Genomic DNA, 27,278 nt, shown 5'->3' on the forward strand with positions numbered 1-27,278 from the left:
GAGCTTTTTATTCCTGCATGGAAGCTATAGGTGAACAAGGTGATTGGGAAAACAGTTTTTGCTATTTCTATCACGCCAGGTTGGGAAAGAGATAGAACTTAATAGAGTAGCAAGTATAGAAATAGAGTAATCAGGCAATAAAATAAATAGTTATTCTGATTTTATCCTTTAAAAAATTCCTGTAGGCCTGAGCTCAGCAATACCCAACAAGACCATCAAATTGTTGTTTTCCTATTGAGGAAAAAAGAAGCTCTTTCAAATAACTCTTTTGCATGCTAGGCTTTCAGCGGAAAAAACAAAGACACGCACTGTAGACCATTAAGTACTCAGGAGACATGATTTCAGCTAGGATGTAACTCAATTTTACAGTGATTTATAAAGGGCCTGGGGGAAATATTTCTTGATTTGTGTAGGGCCATTGTCAGTTTAAAGGTGCAGTAGTCCCAGATGCTGTTTGTTCCAGCCCTAAGTTCAATCGCAGCAAGGTTGAGTGTCTTGTCTGTGCTGGTGGATTATTAACAGAGGTTATTGGTCTCCATGGCAAAATGATTGCAATGAACGTAATCTTATTTATGAGGGTGCAGAAAAAAAAAAAAAGACTTCGGGTCAGGGAGAATGTATAAATGTCCATCGCCATCGAGGTTCTGCTATATTTGAGAAGCTGAAGCGAACTCCAAGGACACAGTTCACAGGCTGATTTTGCTTGTCAGCTCCAAAGTTCGGATTGATCTGGGGACAATTATTACGCCTCTGCGGCGGATAACTCAGAAGAGAGCCTGTGAAGGAGGCATCGAGGGGGCTCATATCGAGACCTGCATCCTACCTCCCCGGCATGTGCACTGCGAGGTGTGCCAAGTGCCTGGGCAGCACCCTCATTCCTCTCGCTGTGTCTGGCTTCCTGGCTCACCTCCTGCTATTTTTCCCTGGAGGAAAAGTGATAGACAACAATGACCACCTTTCTGACGAGGTCTGGTATTTTGGAGGAATATTAGGAAGCGGGGTCTTGGTGAGTAAGGAAACCTTAAAATCTCCCCAAAGGAGATTTTCCTCTCCATCCTTTTAAAATTGGGTACTTACTGAACAGGAAGAGATTCAGTTGCTAACGAAAGCCCAAGCATCGCATGATGAAAAGTGAGCACTTTAATCTTTTCCTTCCCCGTTGGGACTTGCCAGAGACACGTGCACTAAATTGACTAAGTAATGAAATCCCCAAGCTTAGGCTGGCAGCTCCCATGGGTCAGTTGACTTCCCTGAACCAAACTGAGAGCCGCATAATATCTTTAACGAGATAATGCTGCGGTGCTGGGTTGAGGAGGTTGGGGAAGGAGCACACATTTTCTAGTTAATCGATTGACTAAAACCCACCAAGAGAAGGAGGTGTCTGTGGGTTCCTCTTCCACTCTTGTGCTAATGATTTCTTTACCCCTTGTTTCCAATAGCAGTTGGGGACCTCTGGTTTAGAGAGAGAGAGAGAGAGATTCATGTTTCATGACAACTGAGGACAAGTTTCTTATCCCTATCCTAACCCACCATGTAAATGGAAACTCGGGGTGTCGTATCTTGACATCTTGCCTTGGAGCTGCAGTTAGGCCAGATAGAACCTAAAGACTCCATAATACTTGTTTACCCACCAGCGAGGCTCCGTTAGCTCTTGCCATCCTCTTTGGTCACCGAGTCCCACGTTGCGGATGTGGTTCCTCACACAGGCAGGCAGGCAGGCTCGGGCCCCCCTTCACATGCCAGACCAGACCCACTCTGAGATGCTTCTTTTGCCGGTAGATGATCTTCCCTGCGCTGGTGTTCTTGGGCCTGAAGAACAATGACTGCTGCAGGTGCTGTGGCAATGAGAGCTGTGGGAAGCGCTTTGCGGTGAGTTTCGGGGGGGGGCAGGGAGATGGGGCGGCCACCAGAACTGCTCTGGGGCACACTGCCTCCTTGCACTGGACATCGTGGGGATGAGTTACCGGCCCCAGGCAGGACTCTGGGGGCAGCTGGTACAGGGATGAAGGTGGGATTCTTGCTGGTGCAAAATAACAATAATCATAAAAATTTAAAACCATAGCCCTCCTACTTCTAGGGTATGAGTACCATTTAAAATGTTACAAACAGGCAGGGATATCAGAGTTGGAAAATTGCAGTGATGCCATATAAGGAATGCATGCTCGGAAGGCAGAGGTGGGGGCTGTGACTCTCCCTCTGCCACTTCGAAGCCCTGAGACCTTGGGCAAGTCATTTCCCTTCTCTAGCTCTGCATTGTCTCATCTGTAAAGGGGAGCTGGGACAGGATAACAGATGGTAACCTCCTCTCCACAATAGCCCCCTAAACTCTCCATCCACACCACTGCCAACTTCACTGCTTCAGAGGCTCAACACTTCCCTACCTCTATCTGGATTTTGCCTCTGGCCTTCTGTTTCCTTTCTTGTTTCCTGCAGCCATCCATCTTTAGTGGGCAAGCTAGAGAAACTAGGCTTCACCATTCCAAGCTGGAGTGGGAGGAAGGCTGGGAGTGGGGTTGGGTTCCATTTCCACAACTGGGGTGCCCTCTGCCTTCCTCTGTTCATCTATAAGATGAGGAAGTTGGACTAGATCAGAATGTCCCAAGTACAGACAAGTTCTGCTACTACACAGATGTGCTCTATCTTTCAATAACATAGAAAGTTAATTTTGATTCTCCTTCAGTCCTCTCGATTCTATCAAGAAAACTCTTATTTTGATGGAAATGTCTTTACTATTTCTAATCCTTTGTAACCTCCCTTTCTACCAAGTTTCCAGCTCCAGGAATGCAAGAAACATTAACTAGAAATTCAATAATATTTTGTTTATGTGTGTTAATGATTCTACTTTTTCATTCATAGAGGTGATATAAATGAATAAAATAGAGAGTTGACGTACAGAAAAATATTGAGTTCAGGTACATTGACGTGGCAAAAATGAAGAAGGCTGAACTGGAATTACTGGCTGGATGATGAGTAAGACCAGCTCCTGCTCTAATTTCCCGAGATTCAATTGTCCATCTAATAGAACCCCAATGATGAATTATACGCTCTTACCTTAACCTCTTAAAGGGAAAGGTGTAGCGATCTGTCCTGAAACAGAATCATCTCTAACATTTCCTTCTCATCACTATTTGCTCAGTCAATTAAAAAATATCTATTGACTACATATGAAGGGCTGAGGCTGGTGCACCGCAAATACAATGATGCTTTTCCATGTGAGATCGAGGATCATTCAAAGAGAATGTTCTCACCTTTTTAACACCATCAAGCATTGGTTATTATAGCAACGTTTAAAATCATCATTTACAAAGAGATGTAAAAATCAACCACAATTCATTTGATACAATTATGTAACATGTGATATATATAATGATATTTTACTATACTTAATTATAAAGGAAAGGAATAAATATGTAACTCATTTTCTCTTTGAAATGTAATCCCACTATACCTTGTGGATTTGGGGGCAATAGGTTGGAAATAAGAATTTGAAAAAAATTAGCAATTAAGAAAGTTGGATGAATTGCTTAGAAATCTAACAGCTCATTCCCTGGTGCTGAGTAGAAGTCTGAAGATTAGCCAGTATAAAACCAGGGTTTTTGTTTGTTTATTTCTTTTGTTTTTAGGTTTATAACCAAAGTGAGATGTGAAACAATATTCAAAGTATTGTGCCAAGAGTGTTTTTAAATTAGATTTATGTGAAGTCCAAGAGGAAGGCAGAAAAGTCACATTTTTACAAGCACCGTTGAGTCAATACCATCTGAAACATTTGGTCTGCCCAATTCAAGTTGTCTGATTGGGTTTCCTCACCCCACGGGGGGCATCTGCCCTTGGTGTGGGTTGAGAATGACTCCTCCCAGCCACTGGCTGACCGTCCACAAGGGCAGTGCCCGTCAAAGGACCAGCTCTGCCAGCTGGAAACCAAGACACAGCCAGAGCTGCCCTGTACCAGGGGCAACCACACTCTAGAGGGCCAGCAGAAGGATTTCTTGTTTTGGGTTGATTTGTTTGTTAGTCAGCTGCCAACTTTTAAAAGTAGAGAGATTTCACAAAAAATATCTAGATATCTTACTTCTTTTTCGAAAAACAAAAAATTAACCTGTTACTCCTGGGCCTCTTATTTTGGCACAAAAACGGCCTGCACTGGGCATGACTGAGCTCTTCACCCACCCCTAAGGGCCACTGGATTCATGCCCCTGCTTTAGAGCCAAGTTTCCTTAATGTCCTGAGGTTCTGGAGCAATCATCAGTTTCTAAAGAAAGGTATTTACAAACATTTTGTCAGACAAAAAGAAAAAAAGCTGTAGCATAATTTGATCGGTACTATAATGCTAAAGACTTGAATTAGTTTTCCAAAGGCTCACAGCCTTCCCCTCCGGGTGTTTAAGGAACACTGGGCTTCTGAGGAACATGGTGTAAGAAATCCTGTGGGTAGAAAGGTCTGTGAGGCAGGAACAGACTAGGCCAAGGGCTGCTGAGCTAAATCCTGTGGCTGTCTTCACAGCTTTGCTCTCCATCATTTGTTTCCTGGCCTCTCTCTCTCCTCTCTTCTTTGCTGCATCTTTCTGGAATATTCCCCAGAAGTCAGCTGCATTAGTCTCTTCCCTTCCCTTGGGTAGTTAAACCAGGACACATGAATCAATAGTGGAAGCAGGATGTGATGGCTGTAGAGATAAAGCAAGACAATGAGCTGGAAAAAAAAAAATCTTGAGGTCACCCAATTGATAGTTTCATAGTGAAACTAAAAAATAGAGGCAAACTCTCCCCTGAGGCAGAGCAAGACTGAAATCCAGTCCCAGGGATCTGCAATCTTTTAAATAAATTAGGGTAAATGAGAGTTGAGAAAAGGGAGCCCTGGGGCAAAAGCTATGAGAGGAGGGTAACTTCCAAGGTGGGCTTTGGAAACCCTGGCCTGGGTTTGTGGTTAGGTCTCAACCTCGTTCTCCAAAACTGGAGGTGCCCTAGCTGCTGATCTGTGGTTGGTCAGGGTCTGCTGCCCTCTAATCCTTAAAAAGAAAAAAAAAAATTTGACATCTCAGGGTCCAATGGGACAGCTGATTAATTTTATCAACTCTTTCGTGTTAAGTATGTTCTTTAATAAGAGCCTTTAGAAGACCTTGACCTTGACTCAAAAGAGTGTCTCTAATAATGGACCTGATAAAGGAGATATTTAGGGATAGGCTGGCATTTCAGCATCCTGAAAGTATATCAGGCAGATAAAGGCCCCCCTCCCCCCATCCACAGGCAGGGCCAGATGGTTGACAGACCTGTTCTGAAGGAAGATCTTGGTTAGGTCATAAATCAGTCTATTCACTGTAGAGTCAGCACTTCTCCCCATGACCAGCTCGGCTCGCTGGTGCCCCTTAGGGATGCCTTCTGCGTAAGCACTTCTGCCATCAGTACTTCCTGAGGCCAAGAGCACTGGTGCTGACAGCCGCCTCTGCATCCCTTGGAAGGACAGCCCGTTTGAAGGGGATTTAAGAAAGACACTTCTTTTTTTTTTTTTTTTTGATTCGAGTAATATTTTTTTAATAGAAGCAGAATTCACATAGCATACAGTTAATTATTACAATGTGCATTATTCGGTGACATTCTGTGTATTCACAATGTTGTGCAGCCAGCATCTAGCAATGTTAGCAATGCTACCTTTAAGAATAATTTAACATTTGCATTACAATTTTTTGCGTAAGTGCCTTTTTAAAAGCAAGTTAAAGAAAATACAGCAGATAGCTCAAATTACTCAATATTGTTCTTTCAGATTAGCTCATCTCTATCTCTCTCTCTCTCTCTCTCTCTCTCACACACACACACACATGCATACACACACACACACACAAGAATGCTTGAATATTCCACTATACTGAAATGCAATATTCCAACTGACCCCAATGCTTCATTCATTGTTAGCTATCCTGGATCCTAAAACAGGATGCCAACATATAGAACAAGTCTAGTCTCCAATCCATTGTGCAATATGATGACTATAAAATTTGTGCATGCAAGGGAACTGCCTCAGCTTAGTACTCATCAGTCACTGAAACGAATACTGCAAATTTTATTTGATTCATTCTAAATACTGATGTGCCCCCTAGTCCTCAGTGGAAAGATTGTCAGTCTGCACTTTGATGCAGCCCTGTATGTGACCACCATCGTCATCATCATTTTCATTTAGTAAAATGAAGCAGATAAAGCTAAGAATGGGTAGTTTCAATTCTCACCAAATTGTATCTTCTCTTTATCTCCTCTGTCTTCCCTGTTTTGAGAGTGAAGCTGGGTGGTCTCATTTAACCCTGAATTTATTTCAGTGCTGGAAAGACACTTCTTTTGAAATAACAAATTATCTTAAAAGGAGAAATAACGTATGAAACCCTATTTCTTCAGTAAAGGTTTTCTATGCTTCAAAATCCTCTGCTGTAAAATAGACCATGGCAGTTGCTACCTTTCGTAAGGACATTGCAAGAATGGAGGAAGAGGTTGCAAGCCTTAGCGTGCAGGGCAGGGGAGAGTAGTACCAAGTGCCTGGGGTACTGAGGACACATAGGTCCTCGATAAATGCTTGTTGGATGAATGAAGTAAATGAACGCTCTGGGAGGATTTCAGGTGATTTCCGTACTTTATCAGGCTCAATTCTCACAATAGCCCCTAATGAGTTAGGCGTTAAACTTCTCATTTCATAAATAAGGAAACTGAAGCTCTTGCAAGTTGAGTTTCTGACCACCACACCCACGACGCCCCAGTCTGTCTTCCGGGCTTCCCAAGACTGAGGCAGAAAATACAGGAGGACATTCACGTTTAAGCGAGAAAACACTTCAACTAGTATCTATGTACCTCTTAGAAAACTTGCTGAGAGGAACCTTCATGCCCACCAGAGATGTTTCCCCAACATGTTGCCACTACCCAAGCCTCAAAATACCATGTCTCCGAACCATCCACCCTTCCCCCATTCTCAGCCCCCCGCCCCTCCTCCCTCTGCTTCAGCTGACATAAGTACATGCCACGGACCAGGGCAGAGGTGGGATCTCGTCCCATATCGTCTGCCTCCAGAGCCCAGTAGAGGGGGGAGGCCTTAAAGCTGACACATGGTGAATTCGAGAGCATCTTCTTCCATTTCAAGGGAAGTATTTACAGCATATACATTAACACACATTTCTTTAGAAATACAAACTGAACATGTGTGCTGAGCAACCATGAGATAGTCAGCCTGTTTACCTTTATTTTTCTCCCCAGAGCTATACTCTCTGTATTTCTGGAAGGTTAAAGTATGTGAGGCTATGATTATTAAAGCATTATAATATAATAATGACATTTATCAAGTGCTTGTTAATGTCATGGGAAATTATCCAAATCTTGGAAATAGGCAAAAGAGATTTCTGGGTATCCCCACAGTGAAGTACCAGGCATTATCTAAGAGCCTACCCCACCTGGGGGTTATCTGATTTGCTAGACAATGTGTACATTTGATTCCCTATTTCCTATTTTTGATTAGCTATCTTACATATTATGATCTCTAGGAGACAGGTAGTTATTATCGAGGCTTATTTTACAGAAGAAGAAATGGAGATCTTAGAAAGATGACCTTCCCAAGGTCATGAGGAAGGAACCAGGACTCAAACCCAGATCTGTCTGCCTGTATCCCATGCCCTTGACCACTACACTACACAGTAGTGTCCCCCTTTACTATTTATTCATTTAGAATAGGGAAAACATGTCCATAGTACAAAAACTACAACGGAAGCCACACTTTCCTGACTCCAAAGTCTGGCAACGCCCTTCCCCAGAGGTTACCAGTGTTTCCAATTATTGTGTCTCTTTCCAGAAATATTCCAGGCCTTTTGCCTGTTTAGTTTAAAAAACACCAACTTGAAGCATCTGCTCCCTAACATATTGAACTTGATTTCAATAACTTCTCTTTTAACATGAAAAATTTTGTATCATGAAACCCATGATAAATGGAATGGACTTCATCTGATTTTAAGATTGATAATATCTCAGAGTAGTAAATTTAGCAATTTTTTAAAGACTCCTGAACACCAAATGACTTAAAACAAAGTGACATAAAGTGTACCTTGCTTCATGTAGGTCATCCATTCTGGAAAAGTTATGAAAAATTATTTGGAGTATTTTTTTTTTATTTCAAGGTGAAATATTTCAAATGTGAATACAAAAACAAAACGTACTACCTGTAGCTTTATGAAATTGTAACCTGATGCCATATTTTCTTCAGAAAGTTTTGTAAAGAAATAAAACCTTATTGCTTCAGTTGAGGGTCACTGTCTTGCCCTCCTCTGTTACACATCTCTCCCTCCTGTGGGTAACTGTAATCAGGGAAGCAGTACAGACCATAACCACCCATTTTTTTTAACTTTTACTACCAAAAATCAATCTTCCAAATGTTCTAGACTGTGCTGTCCAATACAGGAGCCACTATCCACATGTGGCTATTGAGCATATGGAATGTGGCCAATCAAAATTGAGATGTACTAATTTCATTCTTTTACATGTAGCTAGGGGCAGGACGGGAATAAAGGTGCAGACCTACTAGAGAATGGACTTGAGGACACGGGGAGGGGGAAGGGTAAGCTGGGACGAAGTGAGAGAGTGGCATGGACATATATACACTACCAAATGTAAAATAGATGGCTAGTGGGAAGCAGCCACATAGCACAGGGAGATTAGCTGGTGCTTTGTGATCACCTAGAGGGGTGGGATAGAGAGGGCTGGAGGGAGGGAGACGCAAGAGGGAGGAGATGGGATATATGTGTGTGTGTGGCTGATTCACTATGTTTGTAAAGCAGAAACTAGCACACCATTGTGAAGCAATTATACTGCAATAAAGATGTTATAAATAAATAAATAAATATAAATAAATAAATTAAAAAAATTTTTTTTTTAAATTAAGATGTACCTGGGACCTCCCTCGCGGTCCAGTGGTTAAGACTCTGTGCTTCCACTGCAGGGGGCGCGGGTTCAATCTCTGGTCGGGGAACTAAGATCCTGCATGCTGTGAGGCTTGGCCACAAAAAAAAAAAAGAAAAATTGGGATGTATCATAAGTATAAAACACATACCAGATTTCAAAGAATTGGTACAAAAGAAGAATGTAAAATATCTCATTAGTAGTTTTTATATTGATTACCTGTTGAAATGATATGTTGGATATGCTGAGTTAAAGAAAATATATTATCAAAATTAATCTCATTTTTTTAAACCTTCTAAGAAGTGTTACTAGAAAATTTTAAATTATGTATATGGCTCACATTATATTTCAGTTGGACAGTGTTGGGATAGAGGTGCTTACAAGGGGGACTCTTCAATAAAGGGGAAAATTATCTCATTGCTATTTTATATTAACCTGGTTTTTCATTTACTCAGACTTGCCTAAAATGAGGACTGTTTGCATTTGTGCTCACTTTTTGTGTCTGTAAACATTTGCCTGTTGAAATGTTCCAGGAATGATATCTAAAATCCTCCACTCATCTCACACAGCAGGAATAGCACAAGACAGATTTCTCCTCTCATTACCAGCCAGTGGATGATGAAATCCGGAGTTGTTTTAGTCGAAGGGACCTTCTAGAACCACCCACCCCTTTCTTCTGTTTACCACCAGAAGCCGAGGCCAGGGAGGCAGGGGCCTGGGTGACTCAGGAGGTCGGGACCTTGGTTTCCTCAGGCTTCCAAACTGCCTTCCTGGAAACGTGACCTTTCTTTTCTATTACAGCAATTTTAGATACTCTTCCATTCTTAATAATCAATAGTTTCATGATTCCTGACTAATAATTAGAACTCAAGATCAGAAGGTCAAATAAGCAGAAAGATATTTTTTTCTTTATCTGTCGTTTTATTTCTGTGAGAGAACCAATGTCATTCAGAGAGAAATTTGCAAATGACAGAATATCTGGTGCTAGTGGCAGTGTGTTGTGTGTGTGTGTGTGTGTATTTGAAGAGGTGGTAGGTACAGGATCCTAGACTGGGAGGGAGACCCAGTTCTTTTTTTGTTGTTTTTTTGTTTTTGAAGTATAGTTGCTGTACAATATTATATGTTACAGGTGTACAATATAGTGATTCACAATTTTTGAAGGTTATACTCCATTTATAGTTACTATAAAATTTTGGCTATATTCCCCGTGTTGTCCAATATATCCTTGTAGCATGTTTTATACCTAATAGTTCGTACCTCTTATCCTCCACCCCTATGTTGCCCCTTCCCCCGAGACCCCAGTTCTTAATCTAGTTCAGCCACCTTCTAGATGTGTGATTTGAGAAAGTCACAAAAGCATGGGCTTTGGAAACAAGTGGCCATGGACTGATCCTAGTTCCACCACTTTACTCTTTGTTTGACTTAGAGCAATTATCTTAATTTCTAGTAGTCTCAGTTTCCTGTCTGGAAAATGTAGATAATCACACCCACCTCACAGGTTTGTTGAGAAGATTAAATGAGATAATACATCTAAGGCTGTCACAGAATGAAGCTCTTTGCATTATCTAGAAAGTGAGATGATTGCACTAGAAGGTTTTTGAGATCGTCATTTTTGTGAAAACATAATTATGAGAATATTTAACCATTTATTTAGTGGAAATTCTGGAAATTCAATTTTAAGATGAGAGACCCTTCCTTCATAGAATCTTCTTTTTTAATTGAGACAATCCAATCCATCCCAAGGACCACATGTCAAAAATGTTTCCAGACCACTCAGAGCCTCACTCTGAAAGGACAAGAGGTAAAACATTAGGAAAAACTGACCTGAGCGTAAGCTTCCAATTGCTCTACTGGAACGCTCTGGCCATTCCTAGATTAATACCAGCTGTGTCTAACTAAACAGCAAGTTGATTGGAGCATGGAGGTAGCTCAGAGACAGAGAAGTAGCTGGATAAGCTCTCGTTAAATTAGAACAGCATCTCCCAAAGTGTGTCGTTGCAAGGGCTCAAGGGAAGAAGTTATAGGCTCCTATGAGATCAGAAAACCCTGCAAATCACAATACATACCCAAATATAAGGTGAAACTTTGTATGAAACCACCTCTTATTTTCCCAGAAAGCAGTTTCAAAAAAAGTTCTTTGACTAACGTGAATATATGCATATGCGTTCTGTGATATATGCATATTTTAAATCACATGTATAAAATATAAAATAATTTTAATATATTGATTTTGAAATATTACTCCTCCCCTCTCATTTATTTTAAAATGTTTTCATTTTTTTTTGTTTTGTTTTGTTTTTAATTTTTAATTTATTTATTATTATTTATTTATTATTTATTTTTGGCTGTGTTGGGTCTTCGTTTCTGTGCGAGGGCTTTCTCTAGTTGCGGCAAGCGGGGGCCACTCTTCATCGCAATGCGCGGGCCTCTCACTACCGCGGCCTCTCTTGTTGCGGAGCACAGGCTCCAGATGCGCAGGCTCAGTAGTTGTGGCTTGCAGACTCCAGACGCACAGGCTCAGTAGTTGTGGCTCACGGGCCTAGTTGCTCCACGGCATGTGGGATCTTCCCAGACCAGGGCTCGAACCCGTGTCCCCTGCATTGGCAGGCAGACTCTCAACCACTGCGCCACCAGGGAAGCCCTGTTTTCATGTTTTTTGACCTTAATGTCTTTGCTCCCACTAAAGACACCATTGGAGCCATCAAAAGTTTCCCACAGCACACCTTTTTTTCCATTTAATGACATTTTTGTATCCATGTATGATGCTGTCAGCGGAAATTTCACTGTTAGTCATGAATATCAATTCAGATAAGACGAAGACAGTATTCAGACATCCCTCTTGCAAGTATATATTAATGATCCCCACAATTGTAAACACTAAACATACTTATATTAGAATGCCCTTTGAAAGGCTTGTTAACTATAATATCTGGAACTAGGAATTGTGAGGTCAACTTTCCTAGAATAATTAGCAAATCTGTGTTAAGAAGGAAATGTTTAAATAATTCTGTCATCCAACAGTAATTGGGTTGTTTCTGACTAATGTCTTTCCCATACAATACTTGTTTGTTCAAATTTGAGGAAATGTCCTGTTACCTGATGGATGAAATAAGGGCACAGCTCTAAAGCAAGTCCCTCACTTCTGAGGGATAATTTGAGAGCTAATAATTTTCCTTACATTCCAGTATACATAGTATATCCCCTTCTTGGAGCTTCATACATATTAGCATATCACAAAGATTCTTAGAAGTACAAGAGGAATGAAACCTATTTAACTTTATACAATTCAACAATTTCTAAAATTATTCAACAAGACATCCTTTGGAAGAGAGATTGCCTGTTCTAACATGATAAATTGACCCAAATTTTTATTTACTTCTGACCTAGATTATATTCACAATGTTCTTGATGGTAGGAATGGGTTTAGGATACCCTAGGCATAAAAATTAAGAGGAAAAATCTAAATAATGAGTATATGAACTTTAGTCATTGAAAATATCCAGTAAGTAGTTATCCAGTGCCTTTGATAAGCTGAGGAGGAAAAAAAAAAACCAAACTGTTGGTGGTAGGGGTGGAGCAATGTCCTAACTATCTTCAAATAACCCACTGTCCATGGCTTCAAGGAGTCTGTCCTCTGGTTGGGGAAGACAGACATAAACAGCTATGCAGTAATGCGTTATATATACTGTGCTGTGATGGGAGTTGATACAATCTAGAGCCCTGGAGGTGGGAGATATGGATGCTGAAAACTTGGCCTCTGTACACCAGTGCCAAATTGAATCTCTGAGACAGAGTTTTGGGTGAAGTAGAAAAGAATAGCTTTATTGCTTTACCTGGCAAAGGGGAACACAGCAGGCTCATGCCCTGAAAAACTGTGTCCCAACGCAGGAGGATTTGGTGAGGAGTTTTATAGCAATGGTTCAAGGGCAGCTTTGCTGATAAGGATCAGGGTGTGTGCAGGGCCTGAACTTCTTTAATCTGGTCTCAAGTGGTCTCCTGATGAGCTTCTCAAGGTTATCAAACTGTGACCTTCTCTGGAATGAAGAATGCTAACATCTTCCATTTGTTGGGGGTTTTAGTTCTATAAAGAGCTCAAAGATATTATTATGTGTATCCCTTGAGATGGAACCAGGACCCTGCCCCAAGGCTGAATTATTGTTTCTTGGCTGTTCCTCCCTTGTCTCTGCATCCCCTCCATTCCCTGATTAACAACGGTTCAAATCTGCTCTTTGGGATTCTGGGAAGGTCATGGAGGCTAGAGTCTGTTCCCTACAAACAAGAAACAGGGACATGGAAAGGCTTCCATGCCCAGGAACTCCACAGGGTCTTGTTCTGTTTCAATATGAAGAAGGGAATGGTCAGTTCTACATGGGAAGTCAGACACGGTGCATGGAGCCAGAGCTCAGTCTTGGAAAGTTGCACCAAAAATACATTTATAGGGATTTCCCTGGTGGTACGGTGGTTAAGAATCCATCTGCCAAGGCAGGGAACACGGGTTGGAGCCCTGATCCAGGAAGATCCCACATGCCGTGGAGCAACTAAGCCCATGTGCCACAACTACTGAGCCTGCGTGCCACAGCTACTGAAGTCCATGTGCCTAGAGCCCGTGCTCGACAACAAAGAGAAGCCACCACAATGAGAAGCCCATGCACCTCAACGAAGAGTAGCCCCTGCTGGCTGCAACTAGAGAGAAAGCGCGCACACAGCAACGAGGACCCAACGTAGCCAAAAATAAATAGATAAATAAATAAATTTTCAAAAAAACACATTTATATATGATATGACGTATGATATGAATATGAATCCCAGCTAAATAGATTACACAGATTCCAGTTGCCCAGGCACAGTTAGATCCTCTCTACACTCTAACCCCACCCTCAAACCCTCAAATATATACTGTAAAAAGATTGATAGTAGTACAGGGAAGGGGAAAGAGGAAGTAACTGACATTTAACTTGGGTTATCACATCTAATTTAGGTAGGCTTTATCATGCCCATTTTATAGATGAGAAACTAAGAGCCAGTCATCACACAGAGAAAAGTAGCAAAACTGAGATTTGAGACTGGGTTCTGCTGACTTTTAAACTCTTATACTTTGCACTACACCTTCATGTCCCAAAGCAATAGAGGTGATCATTTGCCACCTCTATTTACAGAATTATTAATGTTTCCACACTACTCTTTAATTACTGTTTAGAATGGACATTGCCTCTCTAGGCCCTTTTTTTTTTTTTTTTATCTCTAAGAGGGAGTTAGCCTGGATGGGCTACAGGATTGTTTCTGCCTTTTATATTCTATATTCTATCTTGATTTTATAATTTAAAAAATAAAAAGATGTAGTACAATCTATTTTTCACTAATTAATCTCTGTCATATAAAAATATTTAAAAGAACTGGAATTGTTGGGCTTGTGTAACCCAAAGAAGAGAAAACGTACAGAGGGTGGAAGGGGTGGAGAGATGTCATATAGAAAATATTTTTGTGTAAGATATAAAATATCTTCAGATATTTTAAATGTTGCTACCTCATGGAAGAGAGGTTGGACTTAATCTTTTTGAACTCAAGGAATGTAACTAGGACTGATGAGGAGAAATTCTAGACTTCTACCCTTTCTCATAAGCAGAACCTTCCTGCCACATGAGGCCCCACTGTGACTTAGCCTCAGTGAGATGATTGGACCACAGAACTGAATATCACTTCCCATTCTAAGATTCTTTGATTCTGTAATAGACTGGTCTTCCATATGAGGCCTGTGAAGGACAATCTGTTCTTAACAAGGTTAAAAATCCTGGTTCAAAGGTATCAAACCGTAACTAGCACTTGAGTCATCAATGAATAGGTGAAAAAGATGGGGATGGGGGTGGAGAAAGGGACATGAGACACCAAAATTCATTCTAGGAGACCCCACAGGCCCCATTTCCAGTAAAAACTGGCTGCATACCCCATAACTTCCCCATATTCACCATGCTCAATGACAGGCCAGTTGGGCGTGCTGTGTGTAATCTCTGGATACCTTAAGAACCTGGCGGTCTCTCTCCTTCTCTTTCAGATGTTCACCTCCACAATATTTGCTGTGGTTGGAGTCTTGGGTGCCGGATACTCATTTATCATCTCAGCTGTCTCAATCAACAAGGGTCCAAAATGCCTCATGGTCAATAATAGCACGTGGGGCTATCCCTTCCTGGACGGGTAAGGTACACCCTTCAATGCTCACATGTCACCATTGGGGGCACCAGCAGGTAAAGTCCCACGGGGGATACAGCTCAAGGTCCGCCATCTTCAGTTTACAAGTCTCAGGCATGTTGCTCCTTTGAGGCAGAGCTGGAGTTGTGGGGTGAAGTTACACAAGATCCCACCTCTAGGTGCTCTTTTGACAGACACCAGGAGAAATAATGGAAGAGGGCACCTCAGTTGACCTGAGAGAAGGAGGTTGGTGGTGTCACCACTTGCATTCAAACATTTATTAGCATCAACATGAGGCAACTAATAATATTAATAAACAGAGAGCAGTGCCTTCCATTGAAAATCTTATAATAGAAAATGAGAATGATTACTCATTAACAGAGCTCAAAGGCTTTCACTAATACCCCAAACGATGGATAACTAAACAATCTCTTAAGGTGCAGATTTATGGAAAACGACCTTGAAAACACTGTAGGTTCTTCATGAGAGTTATTGTTAATAGAACTCATTAAAGTAACACTTCATATTTTCACGGTACTTTGTAGTTTATAAAGGACTTTTTTAAAACTAAACTTATAATTTAATCTCCACAACAACGTCAAGAGGTAGTAACTCTCCACCGAGGCAGGCTGAATAAGTGTGATGTGCTCCAAGTCTCACAATTAGTGGGCAGCAGAGACAGGGAGCAAACTCACGTCTTCTAACTTCGAGTATTATTAGTCTTTTTATATTACACATCCTTCTGTCCCTAGACCACACTGCTCAAGGCAGTAGACAGTTGCCATACGTGTCTACTTAAACTTAAATTCACGGAAATGAAATAAAGTTTAAAATTCCTCAGTCACACTAGCCATATTTCAAGCACTCAGTAGCTGCACACGGCTATTAGAGACAATATTGAGCATCATTAGATAGGGCTGCACTAGACACTAACTTCCAAGGGGGCTGGGACAATCTCTGTTTTGTTCATCATTATGGACAATAGCACAGGGAGTGACATATCTAGGTGGTCGGGAATTAGAGTTGATGGGTCCTCCTGTACACAGAGGATGGGGCCATGCCTAAAAAAATCTGACAACGATTATTTAAGTCAGACCCCTATTTATTAATGTATAGTGAGGGACTACAGAACCTCGAGAGCAGGCTTCAGATGGAGGAGATGGAGGAGGCTGGTTCTGTATGACACCCGGTCTCAGTTTGCCCACAAGTGTTTCACCTAAAATATCATCCCCACGCTTCTCTGTAGTTAAACAGGAGTACAAACCCTCCAATGTCCTCATATCACATGCAGTGATTGCCATGGGTGTTTATTTTACTGTGGAAAGCCCTCTCCTCTTACAGAGGACCACTGTGGGCTTGGCTTGCTTGAGCACAGCATTCAGACAGCATAAGGTTGAGCCACCTCCTGAGGTCCCTCCCCCGATGGCTCCCTCTCCCCCACCCAGGGGTGTGACTGTGAAGCTACATGTTATGTCTCCTTTCAAGGACCCTTCTGCTAGTATTTCTATCCACAGCATCAGTGCAGTATTAAACCTGTTTTCTATTTATTCTGTAATGTGAACGCTGCTCCCCTTGATGGACTTGAAATCAATTTGAATAAATCTATGTCCAAAACAAAGGAGAGAGAAACACAAGGCATGCCAAGTAACACCCCAAGGCAGTACAATGGTCTTATATTGTTCTGACATGAGGGCCTCACACCCTCCCCTGGCACACTCACACCTGCTTGGGGGAGGACAGGAAACCACTTTTTTTTTTTTTAATTTCTTTTTTTTTTTTTAGTTGAAGTATAGTTGATTTACAATGTTGTATCAATTTCTGGTATACAGCAAAGCAATTCAGTTATACATACATATACATTCTTTTTCATATTCTTTTCCATTATGGTTTATTACAGGATATTGAATATAGTTCCCTGTGCTATACAGTAGGACCCTGTTATTTACCCCTTTTCTATATAATAGTTTCATCTGCTAACCCCAAACACCCAATCCATCCCTCCCCCAGCCCACCCCCCTTGGCAACCACAAGTCGTTCTTTATGTCTGTGAATCTGTTTCTGTTTCATAGATATGTTCATTTGTGTCATATTTTAGATTCCACATATAAGTGATATCATATGATATTTGTCTTTCTCCTTCTGACTTAGTTCGCTTAGTATGATAATCTCTAGGTCCATCCATGTTGCTGCAAATGGCATCATTTCATTCTTTTTTATGGCTAATATTCCATTGTATATATGTACCATATCTTCTTTATCCATTCATCTATCGATGGACATTTAGGTTGAGGAAACCACTTTTCAAAGCCCTCTGCATCTGTCCTCCTGCTGAAGCAAGTTTGCATTCACATCAGACCCATGTATCACACGTTACTCTGTGATAGATGCTTTCATATGTGTTGTTTTATCTACTCCTCACAACAGCAACTAACCCATCCATTAACAGGTGTCAGATTAGAGCGCTTTAATAACAAACACAGAATAAACTGTGCAGGAAAGCAGGAACATTTCAGAATTCTCCACCCATCCTCTGTTCACTGTTGGGCTTTGATAGTATCTGAAGGGGAAAGGTTTGTGTACCTAGACATCTGCAGAGTGGCTTCAAACCATAGTATGATCAAAAATGGCTGCATAGGGGTTTATTACAAAATCATATATATTATACTTTCCAGGTGATTTATAAGATAAGAATGATTTTGACTATTTGTGCTCTTTCCCATCATGCCCTGACTCTAGAATTTAATCCCACATAAAATGCAAGTCTACTCTTGGTGTGAAATAGGCCACGACTGCTACAGGAAGGGCTTTCAGGAGGATGGGTCCAGGCAGGGTGTCTCACCGCACCCTCTGTCACCTGGCGGGCTTTCCTCAGCTTGCCATTCTCCCTACATCCCATGTCCCGTCTTCCTTTATGATCTTATCTCCCACTGCCAGCTCCAAACCTCCCCTCCAACTGCAGAAGCTCATCTTGAGTTTCTTGCAACAATCCTTGCACCTTGTGTTGCTTGGTGTTTTCAGTTAACAACGTGCCTTCACCCACAGTGTTTCATCTGATCCTCACAAAAAGCGTTCCTTCAGAGGTAATTCAGCTGAGGCCTGGAGAGGAGAACTGACTTGCCCAAAGGAATACTGTTCCTAATGATGGAAGCTCGAATCCAAGTTTTCTGACTTCAAGTCACAATGCTTTTTCTAGAGCACAGTTTATATTGACTTGCACTATCTGATTTTTGTAGAGTCCCTCTCGAAAAGCTCAGTGGCCTCTGTCTCCAATCTTTTTTACTATCACAGGGACTCTTCTTATCCATCAGATCCCAGTGTGTAAGCATCACAGGAGTTGTTGTTGTAGCTGCAAGTGTAACACACATACACAGCTACTTAGTGAGTGAAAAGAAATAATCACTTGTATGAGACCAAAGAAGAGGACTCAGGACAGTTTCCCTTATCATCAAATGGCAATGGCAGCATCTCTCCCTTCTCCTCCTCTTCCTCCTTCCCCTCCTCCTCCACCACCTCCTCCTCGTTTTTCTCCTCCTCCTCCTTCTAATGATTAATGGCTGAGTGTTTTTGCATGCATTATCTCACCTAATCTTCCTAATAAATCTCAGAAGATTTCTTATCCCTACAGTAGAAAAATACAGTTCAAAAAGTTAATTTGCCCAGGGCTTCACAGCTAATGATTAGTAGGAGAATTAAAAAAACAAAAGCACTTGACAGGACCTTACTTTGTGCTTTGAAGCCTGTCCCAAACAGGGAGCACAGAAGGACAGACATGGTCCCTGCCCCAGTGAGTACGTGGTAAGTTAGGGTGACGACAGGGAACAGACCCTCACTTGCCGAAAGGGGGAAATGGAGGCGTGCGAGGGAAACTTCGGGGAGGAGGTGACGTGGGCTGGTTTTGGAAGATGCACAGAAGTGTGCCTTCCAGAGAGGATGGGAAGCACGTTTCAGGCAGAGAGAAGAGAAAGTCCTGAGGCAACTTCGAAAAGGGCCCACGTGCTCAGAGAGTGTCCGTTCGCTGAGTGGCCGGAAGCTCAGGGTGAATGTTGGGGGTGGTGAAGAGGGACCCACAGGATGCGGGTGATTGAGAGGCAGGTAGACCTTCAAGACGTCGGGGAACAGCAGAGGACTTCAAGCAGGACAAGCCATGACCACTTGGGAGTTTCAGGACGATCATGATGGTAGCGACGTGCAGGATGAATGGAAGGTCTCAGTAACTGAACGAGGGAGCAAGGTCGGAGATTAGAGTAACAATCCAGATAAAATCCTGACCATCTCCAAGGCAGCAGAATTGGGGCTCAAAAGGAGAGAAATGTCAGAGACTGTCTGAGATGGACTCATCAGGATTAGGTATGAGGAGAAAGAGGGAAGGTTATCAAGGTGGTTTCTGAGGTTTCCAGCTTGGGACACAAAAATCAGGACTCTTCAAGTCCGTAGAATTTAGTTCTGTTTTCCTTAAAAATGTTTCTTGGCGCTCATTTTAAAGGAACAAAGACAGTTAACTTTTTCTGTCATGGGAACCATACTAAAGAGGCATCCTAGAAGGGAAAAGAAATCTGGGACATTTTGAGATACACCCTCTTGGCTTCCTTTGAAGTAGGACCTCCTCCCAAACAAGGTCTTCCTTTCTGAGACAATTGGCTACCTCTACCTTGACCCTGAGCTGCTAAAAGGGAAGCAGCTTGCACAGGGCATGGGGACAGCTGCGGGAGGGAATGCAGGAGGCAAGGCCAAAGACAATCAGCAGTGGGAGAGAGACAAGCAACACAGCCAAGCACAGCACTGCCCAGTCAGGCTGCAGCCCTCCCTGCTCCCTGGGGAAGGAATTCAGGGGTGAGGAGAGGGCTCTCTCATTAAGCACAGAACTGACACCATTCAGTGTTCTGCCTGGCCTTTCAGTTAAGACCATCTGCAGCTGCTCTTCAGTGATTACTTATTAGCAAGAAACCCCATACACTGCTGCGAGCACACTCCCCAGAGCTGAAAGCCACATGGACGGGGTGAGATGGCATGGCAGCAACCTGTTCTCAGCTTTCATGAAGCAGGAAACCCCCAGAGATGTTAAGATCCGGCTTTGCCCTTGGCCCGACTTGACTTAGGGTCCAGTTCCACCTCTGCCACATACCAGTGGTGTGATCTTGGGTGATGCATTCACCTTTCAGCTCTTTCTCTGTGAAATGGGGTGGCAGCAAGATCTACCTCACAGGTTCAGGCAAGAATGAAATAACATGATGTACATAATGTACCATTACTGCCACGTAGCACTTGCCAAACATTCAATGTTATGATTCATTTTTATGAATATAGCATCGCTGTGAATAGAATTTATTATGATGCATTAGAACTTTCTAAAATGTTATGCTTTTATGATAATTTTGTGATTAATTTCAATATTTTCAACCAGTTGCATGAAGGTTCAAAGAGAATAATTTCTTTATTATGGTAAAGGAAAACTTTGATTGACATACTATTAGAGATAACTATACACACTATTAGAGATGTGTTGTGTAAATCAAATTTCATAAATTAATCGTATTTTAATTATTCTAAAGGGATAAAATTACTCAAATACAGGGAATGTGTGTAACGATTAAGAGCACCGGCTTTGGGGTCAGACAGAAGGAAGATCAAATCCAGGCACTTACATTCTCTAGCCTCAGCTTTTTTTTTTACACTTTCTAAATACTTAATGTCTTTTTTTTAGCAGTACATTTCTTGTAATTGAAGTATAGTTGATGTACAATATTACATAAGTTACAGGTGTACAATGTAGTGATTCACAGTTTTTAAAGGTTATACTCCATTTATAGTTATTATAAAATATTGGCTATATTCCCTGTGTTGTCCAATATATCCAGTAGCTTATTTTATGCCTAATTGTTTGTACCTCTTAATCCCCTCCCCCATGTTGCCCCTCCCCCCTCAACTTCTTAATCTGTGTATATGTTCATTCATTCAGTGAATATTTCCTGGGGCATTGTTCAAGAAAAGTAACACCTCCTCGTAGGATTGGGAGGGATGACGGAACGCAGCTAGCCCAGCGCCCAGAACACGGGCAGGACCCCGTACATGAAAGCTGCTCATTTACTGAACACTCCCTGTGCTGGAACTGGGGACAGAGATGGGGGACATGGTCTCTACCCTTGTGGATGTATAGTCACAAAGAGAAGAGAGACGAGTGGACAGATGAGGACAGCTCAGGGTCCGGGGCACTGTGTACCAGAAGGAACCAGAGGGCTGGGAAGCACGGAAGGGGTACCACAGCCAGCTGAGGGCAGGAGGAGCATCAAGGGGTCTGTCTCAGAGGAGGAAGTGGCACCCGAGTTACCCAGGCAAAGCCCTCGGGCTCCCCTGCTCCTTCCTTCAGCTGCTTTTGTTGCTGGCAAGAAGTGAGTTGTGTGAAATCCATGGTGTTCTACTCTGAGGTTGATGGAATTACTGCGTCTCCGGTGGGACCGCCCTTCACAGTGATGAGATTCAGTGGGTTTAAACTGCCTCATCTCTCGTCATGTCACAGAATGTGGAAGCGTGATTAGCCTCCAGATCCATGAAAAATTAGGGCCCTCTCTCACCTGGGGTTGGAGGGTTGGACACAGCAATCATTTCCGGGGATCTGAGACTCTCAGAACCTGAGAGTTTGGGGGGAAAGAAGAAGGGCCTGTGGAACAGCTATCCGTGAGGGTTTGTAAGGGGTGAGGCAGCAGTTGGAGTGAAACTGAGAGCATTTCTGCACCCAAACTCAATCCTTGCTTCCAAATTCCCCCGTGAGCGGTTCATCAATATCACCACCAGGGGGTGGTGTCGTCCCACCAGTGGACAAACTCTTCAGCCGAGGGTCCAAACTGGGGACTGTCAATTACTTCACCTTAGGATCTTTTTTTATAAAATGTGCCTGGAAAATATTGTCTTTTTTATAACCTCTTATAATCAGCAAGTTGAAAAATTGTAAAGGTAGGAAGGACTACATGGAAAAAAACAGAATGGAAAAATGAGTGTTTTAAAAATAACATAATGGGGGCTTCCCTGGTGGCGCAGTGGTTGAGAATCCGCCTGCCAATCTTCCCGGACACGGGTTGGAGCCCTGGTCCGGGAAGATCCCACATGCCACAGAGCAACTAAGCCCGTGCGCCACAACTACTGAGCCCACGTGCCACAACTACTGAAGCCCACGTGCCTAGAGCCTGTGCTCCGCAACAAGAGAAGCCACCGCAGTGAGAAGCCCGCGCACCGCAACGAAGAGTAGCCCCCACTCGCCTCAACTAGAGAAAGCCCGCACGCAGCAACGAAGACCCAATGCAGCCAAAAATAAATAAATTAAATAAATAAATTTTAAAAATAATAGTAACATAATGAAAAGAAGTTTTATACAGCAATACATAGGTATATTATCTCAGTGAAATTTCACAATTGTGAGGTTGTTCTCAGCCCATTTTATAGATGAAGAAACTGATGTGAAGGCCAGGGGGTGGGGGGGTGGTAGGTGACTTGTGTGAGGAATACACAGCCAGTGAGAGGAATGCTTGGATTCAAACCCAGGTCCATCTGAATCCAAAATACCAGCCTTTTTCCTTTAGACCAGACTGTTCAGCTTAAGTAAAATAATGACAATATTACGGTTTATTGAAAACTTCCTATATGCTAGGCACTGTTCTAAGTGCTTTACTCGTGTTAACTCATTTAATCCTCACTTTAATTTAATCCTTATTTAACCCTATGATTTGATATTGTTATTCCCATTTTACAGAGGGATACACAAGTCACCCAGCCAGTGAGCTGCTAGAACCTGTATTCTCATGGGAAGGTGAATCAATGTGATAAACAATGTTTTATTTTTATTTTTTTTATATTTTATTTTTTGTAAATTTATTTACTTTATTTATTTTTGGCTGTGTTAGGTCTTCGTTTCTGTGCGAGGGCTTTCTCTAGTCGCGGCGAGCGGGGGCCACTCTTCATCGCGGTGCGCGGGCCTCTCACTATCGCGGCCTCTCTTGTTGCGGAGCACAGGCTCCAGACGCGCAGGCTCAGTAGTTGTGGCTCACGGGCCCAGCCGCTCCACGGCATGTGGGATCCTCCCAGACCAGGACTCAAACCCGTGTCCCCTGCATTGGCAGGCAGATTCCCAACCACTGCGCCACCAGGGAAGCCCCAACAATGTATTATTTTTAAATCAAGAGCAAAAGTCTCATTCTTTCCTTTACCCCTTCTGCCCTACTAAACTCTGGGGCATCTAACATCATTTCAAAGATTTTTCAAAATCTTAATACAGAATGTATCTCAAATAAATGTGTACTGATGCACTGGAGAAATCATCAGAAACAGATCGTCAAAATGATCTAAAAACAATGAGGTGGATATTACTTTAGCAGTCAGGTGGAGAGTTTCCTATTGAGGCCTTGAAAGGAGAGAGGACACGTAAAGGAAGAGGGAGAGACCAATTTGCGGCTTTAAGAATGTGAGAAGGAATATAAATATGCAGAGATTTTACCCGCTTTACCCTCATTGTTGTCTTAAAGATACCACACTTCACATTTCTCCTTCAAGGCACAATGCCCTTGATATTGCAGTGGACTCCTAATGTATATATTTTACAAATATATTGCAGTTTCTCCTATTTCAAAGTTTTTATAAAATGTGTATTAAGGCAGCAGATTATTTCTTCCTTTTAGTTAATTAACTCTTTTTGCAGGTGGAATCCCTACATCTTTACAAAAATATAGCTGAGTCAGTTCACAATTTGGCTAGAAGTAGGCCTTAAAAGAATCAAGCTCTTCCCTTTAACTATATGACACAATTGTACTTTACATGGCTTCACACGGCCACTAGACGTGACAGATAATTTATCAGAAGTCCAAAAGGTCCCTAAGGACAATAGTAGGATAAAGGCCATGAACATTTGTGAGATTCTGCTCCTGGAGTGTCTTCATTTTCATTGCCCCTTAATAGATATTAAACTTACCCATCCTCCTGGTCAGCTCATAAAAATCACTCTGTCACTCAGTAGCTGTGTGAGCTGGGGTAAGTCACTTAACAACTCTGTGCCTCAATGTTCTCATTTGTGAAATGGAAGAAAAGAACCATAAAGTTTCTATGAGAAATAAAGGAGTGAATATGTGTTAAATGTTCAGAACAAGGTCTGGCACCATAGTCTATACTCAATAAAATTGTTAGGTATTGTTTATAAAAGTGTTGTTATTATGGGATTTTTTTTTTTTTTCTCATGGAGCTTATATCTTGGAGAGATAGTATTGCAAAAGAAGAATCGTTACGGTGACTTTCTAGCCTAGGGTATTGCACACTTTTTACCAACATCTCCTTTCTCCCCCATGTCCCCGACAGAAATTACCTCAGGGACAGTGACCTATGGAGCCAGTGCCAAAAGCCTGACAACGTGATTCCCTGGCATCTGACCCTCTTCTCCATCCTGCTGATCATAGGGGCGGTTCAGATACTTATCTGTGCCATCCAGGTGATCAACGGCCTCCTGGGGACCCTGTGTGGAGACTGCCAGTGCTGTGGCTGCTGTCAGGTGAGTTGGGGTCTTTGTCCTTCCTTCTCGGCACGCAGGAGGCCAAGTCAGGCCACCAGCGCTAATGGGATGAGGGGGTGGAAAGGGTGACGGTGACTGCAGGAAACCAGAGCCAGGCTGGAAAGTCCAGGCAGCCCCTCTAGCAGCTGAGGGAAGTTCTGCTCTCGGTGATGCTAACGTACCCAGGCTGAAGCTGACCGAAGTTTTCAGTCTTACCCCTACTCCATATACATATAGAAGTTTATGATGATGTTTACATGAAGATCCCCACAGGAAGCTGACATCTGTTGTAGGCACATATTGTCAGGAATACGCATCACGGTCTGTCCCCAAATGTTTTATTTCCTAAATAGATCTAGAAGTGGGTTAAAGTTGTCGAGTAATATATTGAAGGGTATTTTCTTTCCCTTGGAAAAGATATAGAAGAGAAAAATCATTCTTAAGTGCAAAAAATAAAATGAAATCATTTTGGGATTTACTCTCCAAATAAGACTGTAAATTATCAACAATATGAAAAATAAAAATAAACTTATGGATAGTAGGACAAGGTGATTATTTCAACTACTGAACAAGCCAGATCAGTCAATTATTCATACACATAAAGTTATTTTAAAGCACAGGTTGAAGTATGAGGAAAAAAATTAAATAGAACTTGAGAGTTGGGGACTTCCCTGGTGGTCCAGTGGTTAAGACTCCATGCTTCCACTGCAGGGTGCACGGGTTTGATCCCTGGTCGGGGAACTAAGATCCCACATGCCAAGCAGCACAGCCAAGAAAAAAAGCATCCATGTTAATAACAGAAGGCTCAGTACATTGTACTGATTGTTATTTCCTTAAGAGGATGGAAATCCGTGTGACAGCATAGCTTCAAGGAAAGGAACACAATCTCTGGGTTCCACCTCCCCAGGTTCTCTACTTATGAAGTCCTGGCTCCTCTACTTATTAACTGTGGCTTCAGATACATCACTTGAGCCCCATGTGCCACTTATCAAAATTAATTTTAATAATAAAATGATGGAAAATAAAATGAAGCTTCCACACCTATAGCCTAAGCACAAGTTAAGTAACAGATTAAAACTCTGAAACAGAGTCAGAAAAGTACAGAAAACATTCAGTAGGTAACCAATAAGGGGTAGGAGTAATCAGGAATAAGAGGGGTGATGGGGAGGGGAAAGGGAGGGGAGGAGAAAGCAAAAAAAAAAAAAAATGATGTTGTAATTAATTAACTTTTTCTACCTTCCAGGGAGATGGACCAGTCTAAACCTCCATGATTAGCTGCTCTAACTTAATGGTGTGTGAGAAGATACATTAAACTTATTCTTCTCTTCTTGGGATTGCCAATTCCTATCTGCTTCCTAACTGACAAAGCTTAGGGAAGCCAGAGTTATTCCTTCTCCTTTCCAGCCCGGTCAGCTCAACTTAGAATCTTATGTTAGTTTCAAATAAAAAATAGTTTGACCACTTAAGTAATATTTATGAATCTTTCAAATTAGCGTCCTCTTAGAATCGAAGAGCAAGTTCAAAGCAAATATTTCATAATTTTTTCTTTAGAAGTGAAAAATGTATAAGGTCACATGTACTGCCACACTGCTTCTTTGTATATAGAGGTGTTGATATCTTTGGTAGTTTTACAGAAGTCAAAGGAAGAAAGCACATTGAAAATGAGAAGCTAAGACCAATTTTTATTTTTAAGATCTGTGGGAAAAAAGAATGACTGATGGATCATAAATAATTTTTATTTGTTTTCTTTTGTGCTAACATGTTTGAATTACTTGTAACTAATCTTCTGGGCCTGCCATCATTCGCTAGGGTTTCCTTGTGTATATTAAATTAAAATCAGAATTCAGAGGTAATAAAGATTGTGTGCTTTTGGGGAGGTAGGGGCAAAAGACTGAATGAATAACACCCTCTTTTCATCTTTTCTACAAATGCTTCCTTTGCTCAAACAAAAAACAATGTTTTTAAATAGTTGATTTGGGTAATAATTTTGTCAGCCTATGTATGGCCCAGGATTAAGATAATAAGTGTTATCAGTTCTACGTGTTATGTTAAGACATTAGCTTTGGTTTTATGAGTCAGGCACTAATATGGAGTCAAATCCATTCTGTTGATTTCAGCTCAAACCCCAACTACCCACATATCAGCTTGGGGATCCTGGGAAAGTTGCTTTCTAAGTCTCAGTTTCCCCATCTGTAAAAAGACTACTGAAAGGCAATCAATCATCAAGAAATTTTGGAGTCCCCCAAGGGTGAAACAAAGAGGCCTGTGGGATTGTCTATATGACTGATGTATAATACGGAGGATCTTAGAGGGTGTTACAAGCTAGAGTCTCACTTCTGCTCCTACCAAGCTGATTGGTTGCACTATGCAAATTAGGCACACCCAAAACTGGGTTTCTCACAGTCACCAAGAAAGCAATTACTAATCATAGTGCTGGCCACTGGGGGCTGGGCACTGAAGACACAAAGAGTTACATGCTGTAATTCTTCCCTCACTATAATGAGAACTCTGAGGTCAGAGAGTGAGTCTGGCACTTGCTTAAGTGGAAGGAAGAAAGGCAGGCAGATAGGCAATTAAGATCTCATTGGCAGAACTATAAATACAAACACACACATACATATACACTCACACACTTACACACAACGTGTTTTAATTCAGTT

At 41.9% G+C, this 27,278-nt stretch overlaps 1 protein-coding gene across 1 annotated transcript; it reads left to right on the forward strand.

Moving 5' to 3' along the window:
• The first annotated feature begins 644 nt into the window (after positions 1-644).
• On the forward strand, positions 645-26,084 carry TM4SF4 (transmembrane 4 L six family member 4). Its single transcript, XM_068547358.1, has 5 exons — positions 645-1,006; positions 1,780-1,869; positions 14,962-15,101; positions 24,429-24,618; positions 25,862-26,084. The coding sequence occupies exons 1-5, from the start codon at positions 833-835 to the stop codon at positions 25,877-25,879; spliced, it is 612 nt and encodes a 203-aa protein (XP_068403459.1). The 5' UTR covers positions 645-832; the 3' UTR covers positions 25,880-26,084.
• Positions 26,085-27,278: the final 1,194 nt, after the last annotated feature.

This window comes from Eschrichtius robustus, chromosome 6, assembly GCF_028021215.1.
Source record: "Eschrichtius robustus isolate mEscRob2 chromosome 6, mEscRob2.pri, whole genome shotgun sequence".
In the NCBI taxonomy this organism is placed as follows: Eukaryota; Metazoa; Chordata; class Mammalia; order Artiodactyla; family Eschrichtiidae; genus Eschrichtius; species Eschrichtius robustus.